At 57.2% G+C, this 16162-nt stretch overlaps 1 protein-coding gene across 2 annotated transcripts in view; it reads left to right on the forward strand.

Annotated features, from left to right (window-relative positions):
* The window catches only part of PDXK (pyridoxal kinase), a 38999-nt gene extending 27194 nt beyond the window's left edge, over positions 1 to 11805 (forward strand). The window contains exons 10-12 of one of the 2 annotated variants that reach the window (XM_071214991.1): positions 6314 to 6380; positions 6669 to 8765; positions 8803 to 11805. In XM_071214991.1, the coding sequence (XP_071071092.1) occupies positions 6314 to 6380; positions 6669 to 6781 (180 nt within the window). In that variant the 3' untranslated portion in view covers positions 6782 to 8765; positions 8803 to 11805. Of the gene's footprint in view, positions 1 to 6313; positions 6381 to 6668 lie in introns of both variants that reach the window. The other variant, XM_058296305.1, reaches the window with a different exon arrangement.
* The last annotated feature ends 4357 nt before the right edge of the window (positions 11806 to 16162 follow it).

The following is a 16162-nucleotide window of genomic DNA, read 5'->3' on the forward strand; positions in this document are numbered from 1 at the left end:
CCCAAAGTATACACTCAGAGGTATGCAGAGTATTCACATAGCTGTGCATCCATCACTTCAGTCATTATGAGCGTATTTTCATTATTTCAACAAAAACAAACAAAAATGCAAGAAAATCCGCCCCCCAGTCTCTGCTTCCCCAGCTGGACACAGCTGCTGTTTCTGGCTCTGTCACTCGTTTGTTTATTTCAGTAGTTTTGTGGAGATTCGGTCCCGTACCATGTGATCTCTCCAAAGCATGTCATCGACGGCCTTTAGTGTAATCACAGTGCTGTGCGTTCATCATCACACATAGTTTTAGAACATTCCATTACGCTAAAAAGAAAAACTCCCCACCCGCAGCAGCCTCCTCGCAATCTGTCTAGCCTTCCCCAGCCCTGCGTAACCACTGATCCAATTCCATCTTTCTAAACTGATTTACACTTACATATTATATAAATGGAATCCTATAGCATGTAGCACTTTGTGTCTGGTTTCTTTGACTTAGCATACTGGTTTTTTGTCTCATAAAAACTTCTAGTATTAACATATTAGTTCAGTGACAAAGAAAAATGGTCTTGTCTGTGCAGCTTTACCCATACACGTATTTCACCTGTGGTAGTACTATGCTCTACGTTCCCATGGTACATTTTCTACCTTTCCTTTTGTTGATGTACAGGACTTTCCCTTTACACCACCGGCACAGCCACGGAGTGGTGCTGCTAGGTACAGGCATCATGTGGGGCTTCCACCTTTTCTACTCATTTCCAGAGATTAACACACATCCTTTTTACCAATTCCGTACAAGTTAACCCTCAGTTTTCCATTCTTTCACTCATTCTATTTTCTGGTGACCCATGTTCGTGTTTACTCCATGAATTTACACAAAATATTTAGTTCATAGTAGCACAATCATACAGCATTTGTCCTTTTGTGCCTGGCTGGCTTCACTCAATGTCCTCCAGGCTCATCCATGTTGGCATATGCTTCACAAGTTCATATCTTCTTACAGCTGCATCATATTCCATCATGTGAATAGACCACAGTTGGTTTATCCATTCGTTGGTTGATGGGCACCTGGGTTGTTTCCATCTTGTGGCAATCATGAATAATGCCCCTGTGTACATCGGTGTGCAGATTCTGCTCTCAGTTCTTCTGGGTATATACCCAGAGTGGCTGGATCACATGACAAATCTAAATTCAACTTCCTTATGAACTGCCAAACAGTCCTCCACAGTGGCTGCACCATTCTACCTTCCCACCAACAGTAAGTGTTCCTTCCTCTCCACATCCTCTCTAACACGTGCGTTCTCTGTCTTTTTATTAGTGGCCATTCTAATGGGTATGAAATGATAACTCACTGTAGCTTTGATTTGCATTTCCCTAATTGCAAGGGATGTTGAACATTTTTTCATGTGTTTTTTTGCCATTTGTATTTCTTTGAACAAATGTTTATTCCAATCTTTTCCCCATTTTTTAATTAGAGGGTTTGTCTTTTTATTGCTGAGTTGTAGTATCTTTTTATATATCATGGATAGTAAATCCTTATCAGATTTCCAAGTATTTTCGTCCATTGAGTCAGCTGCCTTTTCACCCTCTTCACAAAGCCTTTGAGGTACAAAAGTGTTTAATTTTGAGAAGATCCCATTTATTTTTTCTTTTTCTTGTGCTTTGGGTGTAAAGTCCAAGAAGTCACCATCTACCACAAGGTCTTTAAGATGATTCCCTACATTTTCTTCTAGTAGTTTTATGGTCCTGGCTTTTATATTTAGGTCTTTGTCCGTTTGGAGTTGATTCTTGTATAGGGAGTTAGATGGGGTCCTCTTTCGTTCTTTGGGTTATAGAGATCCAGTTCTTCCAGAACCATTTGTTGAAGAGACTTGTTTTTTTCCCATTAGTATGACTTTGGTAGGTTTGTCAAAAAACAGCTGGCTGTAGAGGTGAGGGTTTATTTCTGGATTTTCAATTCTATTTCTCTGACCAGTGTGTCTCTCTTTATGCCAGTACCATGCTGTTTTAACCACTGTAGCTTTGTAATATATTTCAAGGTCAGGCAATGAAATTACTCCCACACCACTCTTCTTTTTTAGAATGCTTTTGGCTATTTGGGTGTATTTTCCCTTCCAAATGAATTTGGTAATTGCCTCTTCTATCTCTGCAAAGTAGGCTGTTGGAATTTTCATTGGTGTTGCATTGAATCTATAAATCAGTTTGGGTAGAATGAACGTCTTCACAATATTTTGTCTTCCAATCCATGAACACAGAATGTCTTTCCATTTGTTTAGATTTTTTTTTTTTTAAATTTCTACCCCCCACCCACATTGTCTGCTCTCTGTGTCCATTCACTGTGTGTTCTTCTGTGTCCGTCTGTATTCTTGTCAGTGGTACCCGGAATCTGTGTCTCTGTTGCGTCATCTTGCTGTGTCAGCTCTCCGTGTATACGGAGCCATTCCTGGGCAGGCTGCATTTTTTTCATGCTGGGCGGATCTCCTTACGGGGCTTGTGTATGGGGCTCCCCTACACGGGGGACACCCCTGCATGGCACGGCACTCCTTGCGCACATCAGCACTGTGCATGGGCCAGCTCCACACGGGTCAGGAGGCCCTGGGATTGAACCTTGGACCTCCCATGTGGTAGGTGGACACCCTATTTAGGTCTTAATTGATTTCTTTGGCCCTTGTTTTGTAGTTTTGTGCATATAGGTCTTGTACTTCTTTGGTTACATCAATTCCTAGGTATTTGAGTCTTTTCATTGCTATTGTAAATGGGATTTTTTTTTCCGATTTCCTCCTGAGATTGTTTACTACTAGTATACAAAAGCATTACTGATTTTTGCCTGTTGATTTTACATCCTGCCACTTTGCTGAGCTCATTTATTAGCTCAAGGAGCTTTGTCATAGACATTTCAGAGTTTTATACATATAAATATGTATAAAAGTTTTATACATATCTGGGAAGCAGACTTGGCCCAATGGATAGGGCCAAAACACAGATTACCGGTGCCACTGATAAGGATAGACATGGTCACAGAAGAACACACAGCAAATGGACACAGAGAGCAGACAACTGGGGTGGGGAGGGGATGGGGAAAGAAATAAATAAAAAATAAATCTTAAAGAAAAAAGAAAAAGTTTTATATATATAAATTTATACATATATTCCACAAATAATGAAAGTTTTATTTCCTCTTTTCCTATTTGGATGCATTTTATTTTATTTTTTCTTATCTAATTATTCTAGCTAGAACTCCTAGCACAATGTTGAATAACAGTGGCGATAGTGGGCGTTCTTGTCTTGTTCCAATCTTAGAGGGAAAGCTTTCAACCGTTCCCATTGAATATGACGTTGGGTGTGGTGGATTTTTCGTATATGCCCTGGATCATACTGAGAAATTTTCCTTCTGTCCCCATCTTTCAAAGAGTACTTATCAAGAAAGGATGCTGGATTTTTTTGAATGCCTTTTCTGCATTGATCGAGATGATCATTGTTTTTTCCCTTCACTTTGTTAATGTGGTATTATGTTGATTGATTTTCTTATGTTGAACTAGCCTTGCGTACCCGGAATAAATCCCACTTGGTTGTGGTGTGTAAGTCTTCTGACATGCTGTTGGAGTCTATTTATAAGTACTGTGTTGAGAATTTTTACATCTATGTTCATTAGAGATTGCTCTGTAATTTTCTTTTAGTCTTTATCTGGCTTTGCTATTAGGGTGATGTTGGGTTCCTAAAATATATTGCATAATTTTCCCTCTTCAATTTTTTGGAAGAGTTTAAACAGGATTGATGTTAGCTTTTTTTGAATTCACTTGTGAAGTCATCTGGTCCTGGACTTTTATTTGTTGGGAGATTTTTGTTGATGGATTCAATCTCTTTAAATGTGATTGGTTTGTTAAGTTCTTATATTTCTTGTAGAGTCAGTGTAGCTTGTTTTTGCATTTCTAGGAATTTATCCATTTCATCTAGGTTGTCTACTTTATTGGCACACCGTTCCTCATAATATCCTCTCCCCACTGCCCATGGCTCCCTCTGCTAGTTTTTTGCTCGTTGTCTGCTCGTTGGTTTTTGCTTGTCATCTGTTTTTTTCTTTAGGAGGCACCAGGAACTGAACCCAGGACTTCCCATGTGAGGGTGGTTGCTCGACTGCTTGAGCCACATCCCCTCCCTGCTCATTTGTTTTTGTTCGATGTCTGCTCATTGTTTTTTTCTTTAGGAGGCACTGGGAATCAAACCCCGGACCTCCCATGTGGGAGGCAGGTGCTCAATTGCTTGAGCCTCTTCTGCTCCCAAGTTTGTGTGTGTGTGTGTTTTTAAGGATGTCCTGGGGGTTGAACCGGGGACCTTGTACATGGGAGACAGGTACTCAACCACTGAGCTACATCTGCTCCCTAATATTCTCTTATGATCCTTTTTATTTCTGTGGGGTCAGTCCTTACTTTCCCCCTTTCATTTCTGATTGTATTTATTTGCATCTTCTCCCTTTTTTTCTTTGTTAGTCTAGCTAAGGGTTTTTGTTAGCCGAGCTAAGGGTTTGCCAGTTTTATTGATCTTCTCAAAGATCAAAGCTTTTGGTTTGGTTGTTGTTTTTCTCTATTGATTATTTTGTTCTCAATTTATTTCTGCGTGAATCTTTTATTTTTTTCCTTCTGCTTGCTTTGGGAATGGTTTGCTCTCCTTGTTCTAGTTTCTTTGATTCAGATCTTCAATTTTAGCTGTTTATTGATTGATTTATTTTACTTTTTCATCTATTTCTTTTTCTTTTTTTAGTATGGGTCTTATGGGCTATAAATTTCCTCTCAGGACTGCCTTCGCTGTAGCCATAAGTTTTGAAAAGTTGTGTTCTTGTCTGCACTGGTCTCAGTGTATTTACTCATTTCACTTGCGCTTTCTTCTTTGACCCACTGCTTATTTAGGAGTGTGCTGTTCAGCCTCCACACATTTGCCATTTTACTTTTTTGCTGTCTTACTGATTTCCAGTCTCATTCCATTGTGATCTGAGAAGGTGCTTTGTACAATTTCAGTCTCTTTACACTTACTGAGAGCTGCATTGTGCCCTAACATGGTCGCTCCTGGAGAAAGATCCACGGGCACTTGAGAAGAAAGTCTAACCTGCTGATGTTGGATGCGTGTTCTGTGTATGTCTGTCAAGTCTGCCTTGTTGATCATATTGTCCTAGTCCTCTGTGTTCTCGTTGACCTTCTGTCTAGCTGTTCTAATGACGTGAGCGGGCTGTTGAAGTCTCCAAAGATTCTCGTAGAGATGTCCGTTTCTCCCTTCGCTTTCCCCAGAGTTTGCCTCATGTATTTTGGGCACCCTGGTAAGGTGCACAGATACTTATGACTGTTATTTCTTCCTAGTGGATTGTTGAATTTTTAGAAAATTTATTCAAAAGCAGTTTTTAGCGCCCTGGGCACTGACATGGGGTTATGTCCTCTTTCAACGTTGCCGAAAGCAAAGAAGCGGAAACTGCCGCATGCAGAAGGATCGGGGTCACTGCCTGGGGTCAAGCCAGACCCTGGGGTCCCGAGCCGGGTGGTGAGGTGGGGCTGGGGTGGGCAGGGGCCCGCTTTCCTCTCACCTCCTGGGGAAGGGAGAGGATCGCGGGGCTCTGGCTTCCCCGTCACGGGCACCCACTCCGGGAAGGCTGCGCGAGTCGGGGTCTCCCGGGCGCCCCCTCCCCATCTGTCAGTTATGGCCGAGCTTCCACGTCCTCACCCAGGGCGCGGCCCCGGGGCCCCGGCCCTCAGCGAGGCGCTCCGACGGCCCTGCCTGGTGCTGCTGAAGCGCCCGCCGGGCTCACCGCTGCCTCCCTGCAGGTGGGGAGGCGGGCGGCAGAGTCGCTGTTCTCCCGACAGCCGCAGGGGCCTTGTCTGGTGCGGGCGGTGGGGTCGTGCCGGAGGGTGCCCAGAGGAGGCCTCGCCGCGGGCGCCCGAGGCCAGCTCCCGGGCTCTGCCCGCTGCCACGGCTCCACACCGCTGGGCGTCCGGGCCCTCCTACTCGGGCCACCAGCCAGGGCCGGCTTGGCAACATCCTACCCGGGCAGAAGCCCCTTGCTCCCCAGATTCGTTACCGTCAGTTCACTGCAGAAACGCGTATCCCAGCTGCTGCCTGCCCCGGGCAGCACCCAGCCCTTCCCGGGTCGTCCGCGGGTGCCCGCTCGGCTCTCCCCAGGGCCTCTGGCCATGCCTGGCTCGGTGCGTGGGCGCCTCTGACGGTGGGTTCGGCCCCCTGGGGCTTGGCATGCAGAGACGGTGCTTGTGTCTGCCCCGCACCCCTGCCAGGTCTCCGCGGGGGGCCCTGGCTGGGTGGGCAGCACATGTCCCTGTCCTCCCCGCAGGTGGCGTGTGAGAAGACGGTGTCAGCCATGCACCACGTCCTGCAGAGGACCATCGAGTGTGCCCAAGGTAGGGCCCCGTGGGCAGCGTGGGGCCCGTGTCTGCCTCCCCGTGGCGTGGCTACGCGGCCGGCACCGCGTCGGGGCCCTCTGTTAGGAGCCGGGGGCGGGAGACCCAGCGCTCCTGCGGGGCGCGCGGGCGGCATCGCCTATGCCTTCCGGCGGCGTGGGGCTCCCTCCTGCGGTGGAACTGGGGGCATGATCGGGCCGGGGGGGCTCGGGCAGAGGCAGGGCAGGAGGGGTCGGCCAGGGCCCCTTCTGGGTCTGCCGCTTTCTCCTGACCCGTGTGTTCCGGCAGCCCAAGCCGGAAAGGGCCGGAAGCCCAGCCCGGCCCAGCTGGAGCTCCGGATGGTGCAGAGCAAGGAGGACATCGAGAGCCCGGAGATCGTCGTCCAGGCCACCGTGCTGTGAGCCCGCGCCGCCCGCCCTGGGCCGCGCAACTGTGGTGTCTTCGTCTCGTCCCGTTCCCGTGAAAAATGTGACGTCAGCCTCGAGCCGCGACCGAGGCGCGCTGTTTCTTTCCTCCATGACTGTCCAGCGGCAGCTGGCCCTTCCCGTGAAGGCGTGCCGGCCGTGCTTTTTAAAACTCACAAAGCCATCACCATCGTCATCGGGAACCCTCCTCCCCGTCCCGGAGGCTCCGGGCCCCCCCGGGTGACCACGGAACGTCCCGGGGCTCCTGCCCGTCCCCTCAGCCCCGCGAGCCGGCGCGTGGGCGCGTGGCGCTGGCTGCGGGGGGCCCCGCCCCGCAGAGCCTTCTCAGCCACATCTGCCGTCACGGTGCGTGATCCGCCACCCGGCGGGCGGGGCCCGGAAGGCGTGGGTTTTAGCCGATCATACCCTGAAGAATTATGCCAAATATTAGCTTTATCGTCATTCCATCTCACCCTTTGTTTCCACGTCAGAATTCTTGTTCGGAGGCTGCTCTTTCATTTGGCCGTGTAGGATATGTGGGAGAGACGTCGCGTGGGCCGCTCGAATGTGTGGCCTCTGCGCTCGTGTTGCCGCGTCTGTCGCGGGGCCTCCTCATAGCCCGTGAGCCTCTCCTAGAGCCTCCGGGGCAGCGTGGCGAGATGCCCACCCAGCAGAGCTGGCGCCAGGCAGAGGACCGCCCGGAGGCTCCGGGAAACGCCCACGTGTGGCTCCTCTAGGAGGACTGGCCACGTCTGGGGCCACACGTGGTTGAGCCACGGCATCCGTTTAGAGACAGGCACAGAGGGCACTGGCAGCTTCCGCCCCCGCCATCGGCCCGTTCAGCCCCGGGGGCCGTTCTCTCACCCCTGCTCGCCACCCGCGTCCGGCCCTTCGCCAGAGCCAGCCACAGTCCTCGCGGCCTCAGAGCCATGCTCCGCCAGGGGCAGGCGTCGCCATGGGGCCCCAGGGCACAGAGCTCCCAGCGGCAGCACAGGGGCCACGAAGGCCTCGCCGTTGGCTGTGACGCGCGCCTCGGGGCCCCACTGCCGGGGACCACCCTGTTCCTGCTTGCCCAGAGCTTGGGGTCACCCTGGGCGTGGCTGCGGGCAGGGGTGATGCCAGCACCCCCACCCCACCCCCTAGGTGAAGGTCCTGGGTGGGCGCAGAGCCTCCCAGCCTGGAACCGCTCTGCGGAGGGAAACGGGGAGGGTCCCCGACGTGCCCCCGGCGAGCAGCCCCCCTCCCCCGCGGGCCCTCCCACCTCTTCGCCTCAGTGTCTCCCTGGAGGAAGCGCGCTGCCCACTCGGGGAAAGCGCCCGAAAACCGCAAGGAACCGCTGCCTGGGAGCTTGCCTCGCCCTCCTTTCCCCGCTCACATTCCAAACCCAGCGCTCCCTGGCACGTCGGGCCGAGATTCCCGGTTCCAAAGGAGACGAGTGAAATAATGGAGCCTCCCGAGCAGAGCCCGGACCCCTGCCCCCTGAGCCCCAGGGGCAGCCAGACGCGCCTTTGGAGCGTCTGCACCAGAAAGTACCACCACGGCCTGGGCGAGGCGCTGCTGGCAGCCCCCCCTGGCCCCCCGGAAGCTGTGCTTTCTTTTGCACTGAGAGCAGGTGCAGCACTGGGGATCCAACGCGTCTCCCCAGTGAGTCGTGAGGAGCCGGCACCGGGCGGCATGACCAGTGTGTACCGCTGAGCCGAGGAGGCACGCTCCGGCCCCGTCTGACTCTCGGCGCCCTAAGAGGCCCAGTCCTTGCGTTAGGCCCTGTGCTGTCACCTCCCGTGTGTTACCTGGAAGGGTGGGCTCAGTTCACCGCCTCGTTTCCTGGGCGAGCCCCTGGCTGTGCAAAGGAATCCCGAGCTCTCCTGGCATTGCCTGGAATCTGCTCTGCAGCTCCAGTGGCTCCAGCGCCCTGGGGTGGCGAGCGAGGCTGTATGCTGGCCGCCTGGAGCAGGAGGGAGGTGGGTCTTGAGAGCAGGAGGCCGGGCGGGGCGCTGTGGGGTGCGCCTCCCCGGGAGGCCGGGCGGGGCGCTGTGGGGTGCGCCTCCCCGGGCAGCCGGCACCCATGTCCCCACGCCAGCGCAGGGAGCGCGCCCTTGCCAGGACTTCCCTCAAGTCTGTCGTGGCACCGTTTGTACGAGGGCAGCTTTGGTCCAGCTGGGCGAGAGCAAGGGCCCGGGACCATCTTTACTTAGAATTTCCTGTCCCAGGAGTTGACCGTGGTCCGTGAACGTGGTATTTGATACAGTTTGTATCCAAACTCGGACTCGTTTTTGTTTTTACTTTCCGTAGTTTAATAATCTGCAGTGTCAGAATCATCATCTAAGACGAGAGATCTCTTGGTCCCAAACGGCCTGCTTGTTTTCAGTGTGCGGAATCCTCCTCCTTAGTCCAGTTTTCCAGATCTCGTTCTGCAGCTTTAAGGTGAATTGCAAACCAGGATCTTTTCCACCAGCTTTAAGCCGCTGCCCGGTCCTGCTGAGGTCACCGCACTCGTCTTTCGTGGCCGTCTGTGTCCGCAGCTGTGAAAACGGTTCTCCAGTATCCTGTTCTTAAAATTGTCGGGTCCCCGTTTTAAAACGCCGGCCGCGGCCGGCCCCCAGGCCTGGCGCAGCAGCACCGAGGGGAGGGGACGCCGCAGAAGCCGGTGCCCGTCCTCCTGGTCCACCACGAGAGGATGGACGTCTCTGGAGGAGGATCCCGGGTGTGGCCTAGTGCTCGCCCGGGGGCCTCGAGCCCGGCTGCCCGCATGTCGTGCGAGCCCGTGCTCCCTTCGCTCGTCGCGCAGCAGCGGGGACGCCTCTGTCCTCGGAACACACGTTCCCGCCCCCGACCTTGGGCACGGTGCCCCCGCTTGGGGGCGTCGAGGTCCCTACCCATGACCCCGTGGCCGGGCCGAGTCCTGGAGCCAGCTCAGCTGAGCCCGCGGCCCCTCCGCTCCTGTCTCCCAAGGGTGCAAACCCTCTCAAGTCCCCGGGGACGCGGGGTGCGCACGGGGGCCCGTCAGCAGGCCGAGTAGCTGATGGCGCGGGTCGTGGCTCCCTCAGCCCGTCAGAGATGGGGCGCCCGGCTCCCCGCTCAGCTGGCGAGGGGAGCGGCCGCTGGGCCCTGCCTGTCCATTCCCGCTGCCTTTCTCCGGTGGGCTGGGGCCTTGCCTTCCTCCTCATGCCCACTGGCTCTTACCCAGGAGACCCCTCCCCCCGAGGGCAGGGGCCGAGCGGGCACCCAGGGCCCCGGCACCAGGGCAGACGGTTCTCAGGGCTCGGTTGCGCCCATCCAGTGTTAGCCCTGCCCGGGGAGGCCGGCGCTGGGGGCTCCTGGACACCCGTCCCCGGGGACCCTCCACCCTCTCCGCCCGGCCTCCGGCACGAGGGGCAGGTGCACCACTGTGCCCTGCGCATGCGTGCCGTGCCACGCCTGGGCCGCCGTTCCCTGCGATGGGGGCGAACAGGGTCCGGAGGGCGAGTCTGCAGGTGAGAGGAAAGTGGGTGCTCCTCCGGGTTCCACAAGACGGTGCCGGGTTCGGCGGCTGGCCGCGCCGTCTGGCCTCTCCCTGGGAGGGGACCGTGCATCCGCCCGCCCCAGCAGGTGGGGGCCTTGTTGTTTCGACACCTCGCTGCCAGGTGAGAGGCTCAGAAGCCTGGCTCTGCTTCACGATGGGGCGTGGGCGCGGCGTGCGTCCCGTCCTGGGCACGATACTGCCATCCCAGTGCCGCCGCGGTGCCCCGCTACGCGGCCGAGGGTCTTGGTAACTGACTGCAAGCCCTCGGCAGCGTGCTTCTTCTGCGGGCTTCCGTGGTTACCCTGGCTGCGAGATGTTTTAACGTGCAGGCCCTGATTAGAAAACCAGTTTCAAGCCCCATGCGCCTCTCGTTGTAGAGCCTGCTGCCAACAGCGCAGCATACGTTTGTCTGGAACTGAAAACTTACACGTCACTTTTGGTTTGGCCTAGAGAATGTCTTAAGCCTTTATTCGGGGAAGGGTCCCCTGGAATTTGTTTTTTATTCTGGCAGGGTGAGCAGCGGGCGTGTGAAAAGGCCTCCTGTCCCCCGAGCCGGGCCGGAGGCTGCTGCTCGTAGAGCCGGAGGCCTCGGCTTCTTCCTTTGCCGCCCGTGGCCGGGGAGGAGCCTCGGGGTGGGGGAGCCCCAGCTGCAGGGTGGCGGTGGTGGGCGACACCCCCAAACTCCGTTTTTGACGGGCAGCCTTGGCCCATGGGCACCGCTGCCCGCCGTCGGTTCTGACCCGGTGGTGAGGACGAGCCTTCGCCTGGCAGACCTGGGGGAGCGGAGAGGAGCCCGCGCCGCCCGCACCCGAGCCCCCCGCGCCCCGCCCTGTCGTGAGGGGGCCCCGCGCAGGGCCCTGGTACGGACGAGAAGCTGGACGGCCGGGCCTCGTGGCAGCGCTCGCCTGGGTCAGCGCGCGTGGCAGGATGGCGGATGGGGAGCCCCTGGGACGCAGCCCCCAGGGCGAGGAGAGCTGGCGGGGCATGGAGAGGTGCTGGCGTGCTTGGCGGCGCCCTCCCGCCGGGCCGCGTGGGGGGCCAGGGTGGCAGGAATCTGCGGTGCGGCGTGAGCCCTCGTACCCATGGCGGGGCGGCGTGGTTTGCTTTGGGTGACGGGCGCAGGTGCTGCTGCTCCCAGAAGGGAGGCGAGCTGTGAGCGGCTCCTGTCGCGCCCGAGGGCCGGGGGGCGTGCGGGGAGGGCTCGAGAGCATGCGCCTTGGTGACCGCGGCCCCTGCCCCGGGGTCTCGTTGGCGTTTCGGCCGTTACCGCAGAGCCGGGCCACAGCGAGAGCCAGGGCCTGACTTGCACCCGCTACCCCGGCCCAGCTCGTCGGAGGCCTCCGGGGAGGGCGGCACAGCCCGTCGCGCCCCGCGGCCCCTGTTGCAAGGCCCGTCAGCCCCCGGCGGCCACCCCCGTGTGTCTGTGCCCGTAACGCCTCCCCGTGCCGCGCCGGCCGTGTCCGTTTCGTGATGGTCCCTTTGACCTGTGATTGTCCACAAATAAATATTTTCACTGTGACGCCGCTGCAGCGCGGTTGTTTCTGTTGATCTGTGTCACCGGAGGCCGTGCTGCCCAGCGGCCCGGGCGGGAGGGGGCGGGAGCCCGTCCCCTAAGCCTCCTGCTTGGAGTGAAGAGTGGGCGCTGGGCCGGGCATCTCCCGGGAGGCCGGCTGCCCCCGGCTCCCAGCCCTCGGCCCCCTGCCCGTTGCCGTGAGGGGAGGAGGGGGCTCTGCTCCCGGCCCCTCTGAGGTCCTTCGGCGCTGGCGTCCCGGGAAGGCGCCATCCTCTCCATAGCCCACCCGCACCTGACCCCAGGAAGGAGAGGACAGCACCGCGGAGCCGGCCCCCGGCAGGACCCCAGTGGACACGGCCCAGCCCCCAAGCCTGCATGGGGGCGGCCAGGGCAGGCTGACGCCCTGCGCACCCCCGTGGGTCAGCCTCCCCGGGCCACTGTGACCAAACCCATCGCCAAAAGCGGCCCACGTGTGTTCTCTCGGCTCCAGAGGCCAGAGGCCCGAGCAGGCGGGCTGGTGCCTCCTGGGGCCCGGGCGGAGCTGTGCCTGCCCCTCCAGCTGCCAGGGGCCGCCCCGGCCTCTGGGGCCATCGCCCGTCCCCGCCTCTGACCCTGCCGCCCTTGCACGGACCCTGAGATGGCCTGGGCAGCCTCTGCTTCCTCCTCCACAGAGCCCCTTCTGCCCAGCAGGCCACATCACAGGCTCAGGAAGCAGGACGTGGCCATCTTTGGGGGCCACCATCCAGCTGACCACCCCCCACAAAGGCACCCACTAAACCTGTGATGGGTCCTATGGTGGCTGTGGCCCACCCCCTGACCGTGGTACCCATGGTGCCCGTGGCCCACCCCCTGACTGTGGTGCCTGTGGTGCCTGTGGCCCACCCCCCGAATGTGGTGCCTGTGGTGCCCGTGGCCCACCCCCCGAATGTGGTGCCTGTGGTGCCTGTGGTGCCCGTGGCCCACCCCCCGAATGTGGTGCCTGTGGTGCCCGTGGCCCACCCCTGAACGTCTCTCAGAGGCAGGTGCTAGGCCGCGAGTCCCATCTCGCCTCGCCTCTAGGGTCTCAGTCGGGAGCTTTACCTGCAGCCCATTGTTCAGTGGACAGGTGACCTGACCCCTTCCTCCCCTCTGGTCCCTGGTATTAGCCCCTTGGTGGGTGGGGGGCTGCGGACCCCGGGGGCCTCCCGCACTGCCTGGCACGAGCAGCTCCTGGCTGCCACCTCCGGGTGCCCGTCCTACAGCCCCGTTCCCGGGGAGACTGGGTTCTTTCCAGCAAGTGCGTTGGCAGGCGGGGGCTGGAGCCCATGCCCTGCCTGTGAGTGCCTCCTGGGCGGGCAGGATCCTATGGAGGGGAAGTGCCGTGGCACAGAGGTGGCCCAAACGGGCTGGTGCCCCCCAGCTGTGCTCGTGAGCCCCCACCAGCCCCTGGGGTCCAGGCCTTCCCCTGCACCCTCCATGCCCCCGTCACTGCGCTACGCTGGCGTTGCCCGTCCCCCTGCCGCCCACCTCCCCCCGCTAGGCCCTTGCTCGAGACCTTCCCGTTCAGCTCACGCGCAGAGGGACCGAATCGTGTCCCCCAGGGGCAGCCTGCGGGCGAGAGCCCGGTCGTGATGGGGGGAGGCTGCTGGACGTCGGGGTGGCTCACGACGACCGGAGGCCTCGAGGCAGAGGGCAGCGGACACGGCAGGAGCTGGAGGCCGGCAGGGCTGGGCGCCGGCTAGGCAGACGCTGGCTGCGGACTGCGGGGAGCCACGCCGGGCCTCAGGCCGCGGAGAGAGCCCGGCCAGCCGGGGCCCTGCTGTCGGACTCCTGGGCTCCCAAACCGGGGCCAGTGTGCTCCGTGGCCAAGGCCACCGCCCCGCAGGCCCACGCCCGAGGCCCTGGACCCCAGCCGCGCTGCGCCGGAAGCCCCGCGTGCTTCCCGCACCGGCACGTGCCCCTGGCTGACCGCAGGCCGACCGCGTCCAGGGGCCAGGCCTGCTCCTTCCGCCGGGAGCACGGCCTCTCCGTGCTGCTGAGAGCACGTCCACGCGCCTTCCTCCACTGTGGGACGTGTCCAGCTCCGGGTTTCCAGGATGTCCACAGCCAGCACGGTCCACGTGGAACATTTCCTCGCCCCCAGCGGTCACGCCCCATCTCCCCCTAGTCTAGGCAACCCCGAATCTACTTCCTCTCCAGGCTGTTTCCTGTCAATAATTGAGTCATGCCACACGGGGTGCCCGGTGACTGGGTTGTTCCATGCTGCCTCCAGGCTCCTCCGTGTCGTCACACGCGCAGCACGTCTTCCTTTGACGGTGGGACAGTGTCCTGCTGCGTGGGTGGGCTGCACCCGTTTACTGTTCACCGTCGGCTGATGGACGTTTGGGTTGTTTCCACTTTTTAGCTCTCGTGACTAGCACTGCCCTGAATGTTCATCAACAGGTTTTGGCATGGACAGACGTTTTCGTTCTCTTGGTCGTCCACGTCGGAGCAGAATTGCGGGGTCGTATGATGACTGTCGTCCAGCGTGCTGAGGAGCCACCAGGCTGGCTTCCAGACAGCCGCGCCGTTGGCCGTTCCAGCAGCGGCGGGTGGCAGACGCTCTCCCTCCATCCTCACCAGTGCTTGCGAGTATCTATTTTCCTCTTAGCAACTCCTTCTTTGCCAGCAGGGCTCAGAAGTTGCCTGACTCCCTCCCGCTCACGTCCCGCTGCCCACAGCCTGGCGCAGTGCTGGGAATGCTGCACCGGAGACGGGGAATTTAGCCATTAGCCCCCTTGGAAGGCTCTGAGTAGGGAAGGACAAGCAGTGCTGGGGGTCAGTGTAATGGCTGGTTGTTCAAAGTGCTGCTTGGAGAGAAGCAGCCCCTGTCCTTCCCTCTGCTCCCGTGTCTGTGGGCATGCAACGTCCTCGCCCCGTGGGCCGTGTGACACTCCGGCCACTGGGGACCCCTGCCCGAACCTCCCTCATGGCCACGTGCTTCAGTTAAGCTTGTGCGGGCTAAACTTTGTTTCAAAGCCTGGATTTTATTTTTGTATGTCATCTGTTTAGAAACTTAACAAAAATAGCTGCAAAGCATTCATACATATTAAACCAGATTTCTATAAACCCAGGCAGCCTGACAGTTCCAAATTACTTTAGCTTGAACACAAAATCAAAGAGTAAATTGCTCTAATTGGACTAAAACATTACACAAGTGTCTGTGTGACTGTAGAGCTTATTTGCATGCCACACTGTGTAATTACTCTATAATATATATCCCCCAAGCCAAGTTTCCAGGAATCATTAAGAAGCTGAGCAACCCAAAGAGCAGGTGACTCAGATCAAGTATAAAGTACGGCGGGTCCGTTGTGCGGGTCACATTTGCTGGGTCTTGAATCCGCCCAGCACAGCACAGCACATCTTCAGACGGGACAGTCAGGCCCGAAGCTGCAAGTGAGCAGCAGAGAAAAACGGCTGGAAAGAGCCAAATTCAGGAACGGGGTTTAGAGTAGGATTTGTATTAAACTAAGTAGAATAGCAATTAAATTTCAGGAGGGATTTTAACTTTATTTAAAGTCTGTACCATGGGAAGTGGGCTTGGCCCAGTGGTTAGGGCGTCCATCTACCACATGGGAGGTCCGCGGTTCAAACCCCGGGCCTCCTTGACCCATGTGGAGCTGGCCCATGCGCAGTGCTGATGCGCGCAAGGAGTACCGTGCCACGCAGGGGAGTCCCCCGCATAGGGGAGCCCCACGCGCAAGGAGTGCGCCCCGTAAGGAGAGCCTCCCAGCACGAAAGAAAGTGCAGCCTGCCCAGGAATGGCACCGCACACACGGAGAGCTGACACAGCAAGATGACGCACCAAAAAAAGAAACACAGATTCCTGTGCCGCTGACACCAACAGAAGCGGACAAAGAAGAAGACGTAGCAAATGGACACAGAGAACAGACAACCGGGGAAGGGAAGAAGGGGAGAGAAATAAATAAATAAACCTTCCATTGTATAGCGTTGCTCCTTCACCTTTGCCCTTTGACCCTGGTTATTTGAAGGGAAGTTCATTCTTTTCCCCTTAAATTAAGGAGTGTCCTTTCCACCCCCATCCACAGGGGAGTATCAGTAGTGATGGCAAAGGAAGGAGCACATCACTATCAGTCCTGTTGATTTACTGTGTCACTGTATGTTAACTGACGATTTTTGCCCTTCATGTCTGTTGTCTGTGAGCCCCACCACCAGCCAGGAAAGTGGGCAGAAGGTGGGAACCAGCAAAGAGGGAGAAAGTGGTCTTTGACCTCAATACTCTAATATGCAGTTAAGCAAAGTATCCAGGCCCAGTTTGTTTACAACATTCTCAGTTTTATGCCAATAAACCATTTTTGAAATTAACTACATGCTTAAAATCTAC

Source organism: Dasypus novemcinctus, chromosome 4 (genome assembly GCF_030445035.2).
Source record: "Dasypus novemcinctus isolate mDasNov1 chromosome 4, mDasNov1.1.hap2, whole genome shotgun sequence".
NCBI lineage: Eukaryota > Metazoa > Chordata > Mammalia > Cingulata > Dasypodidae > Dasypus > Dasypus novemcinctus.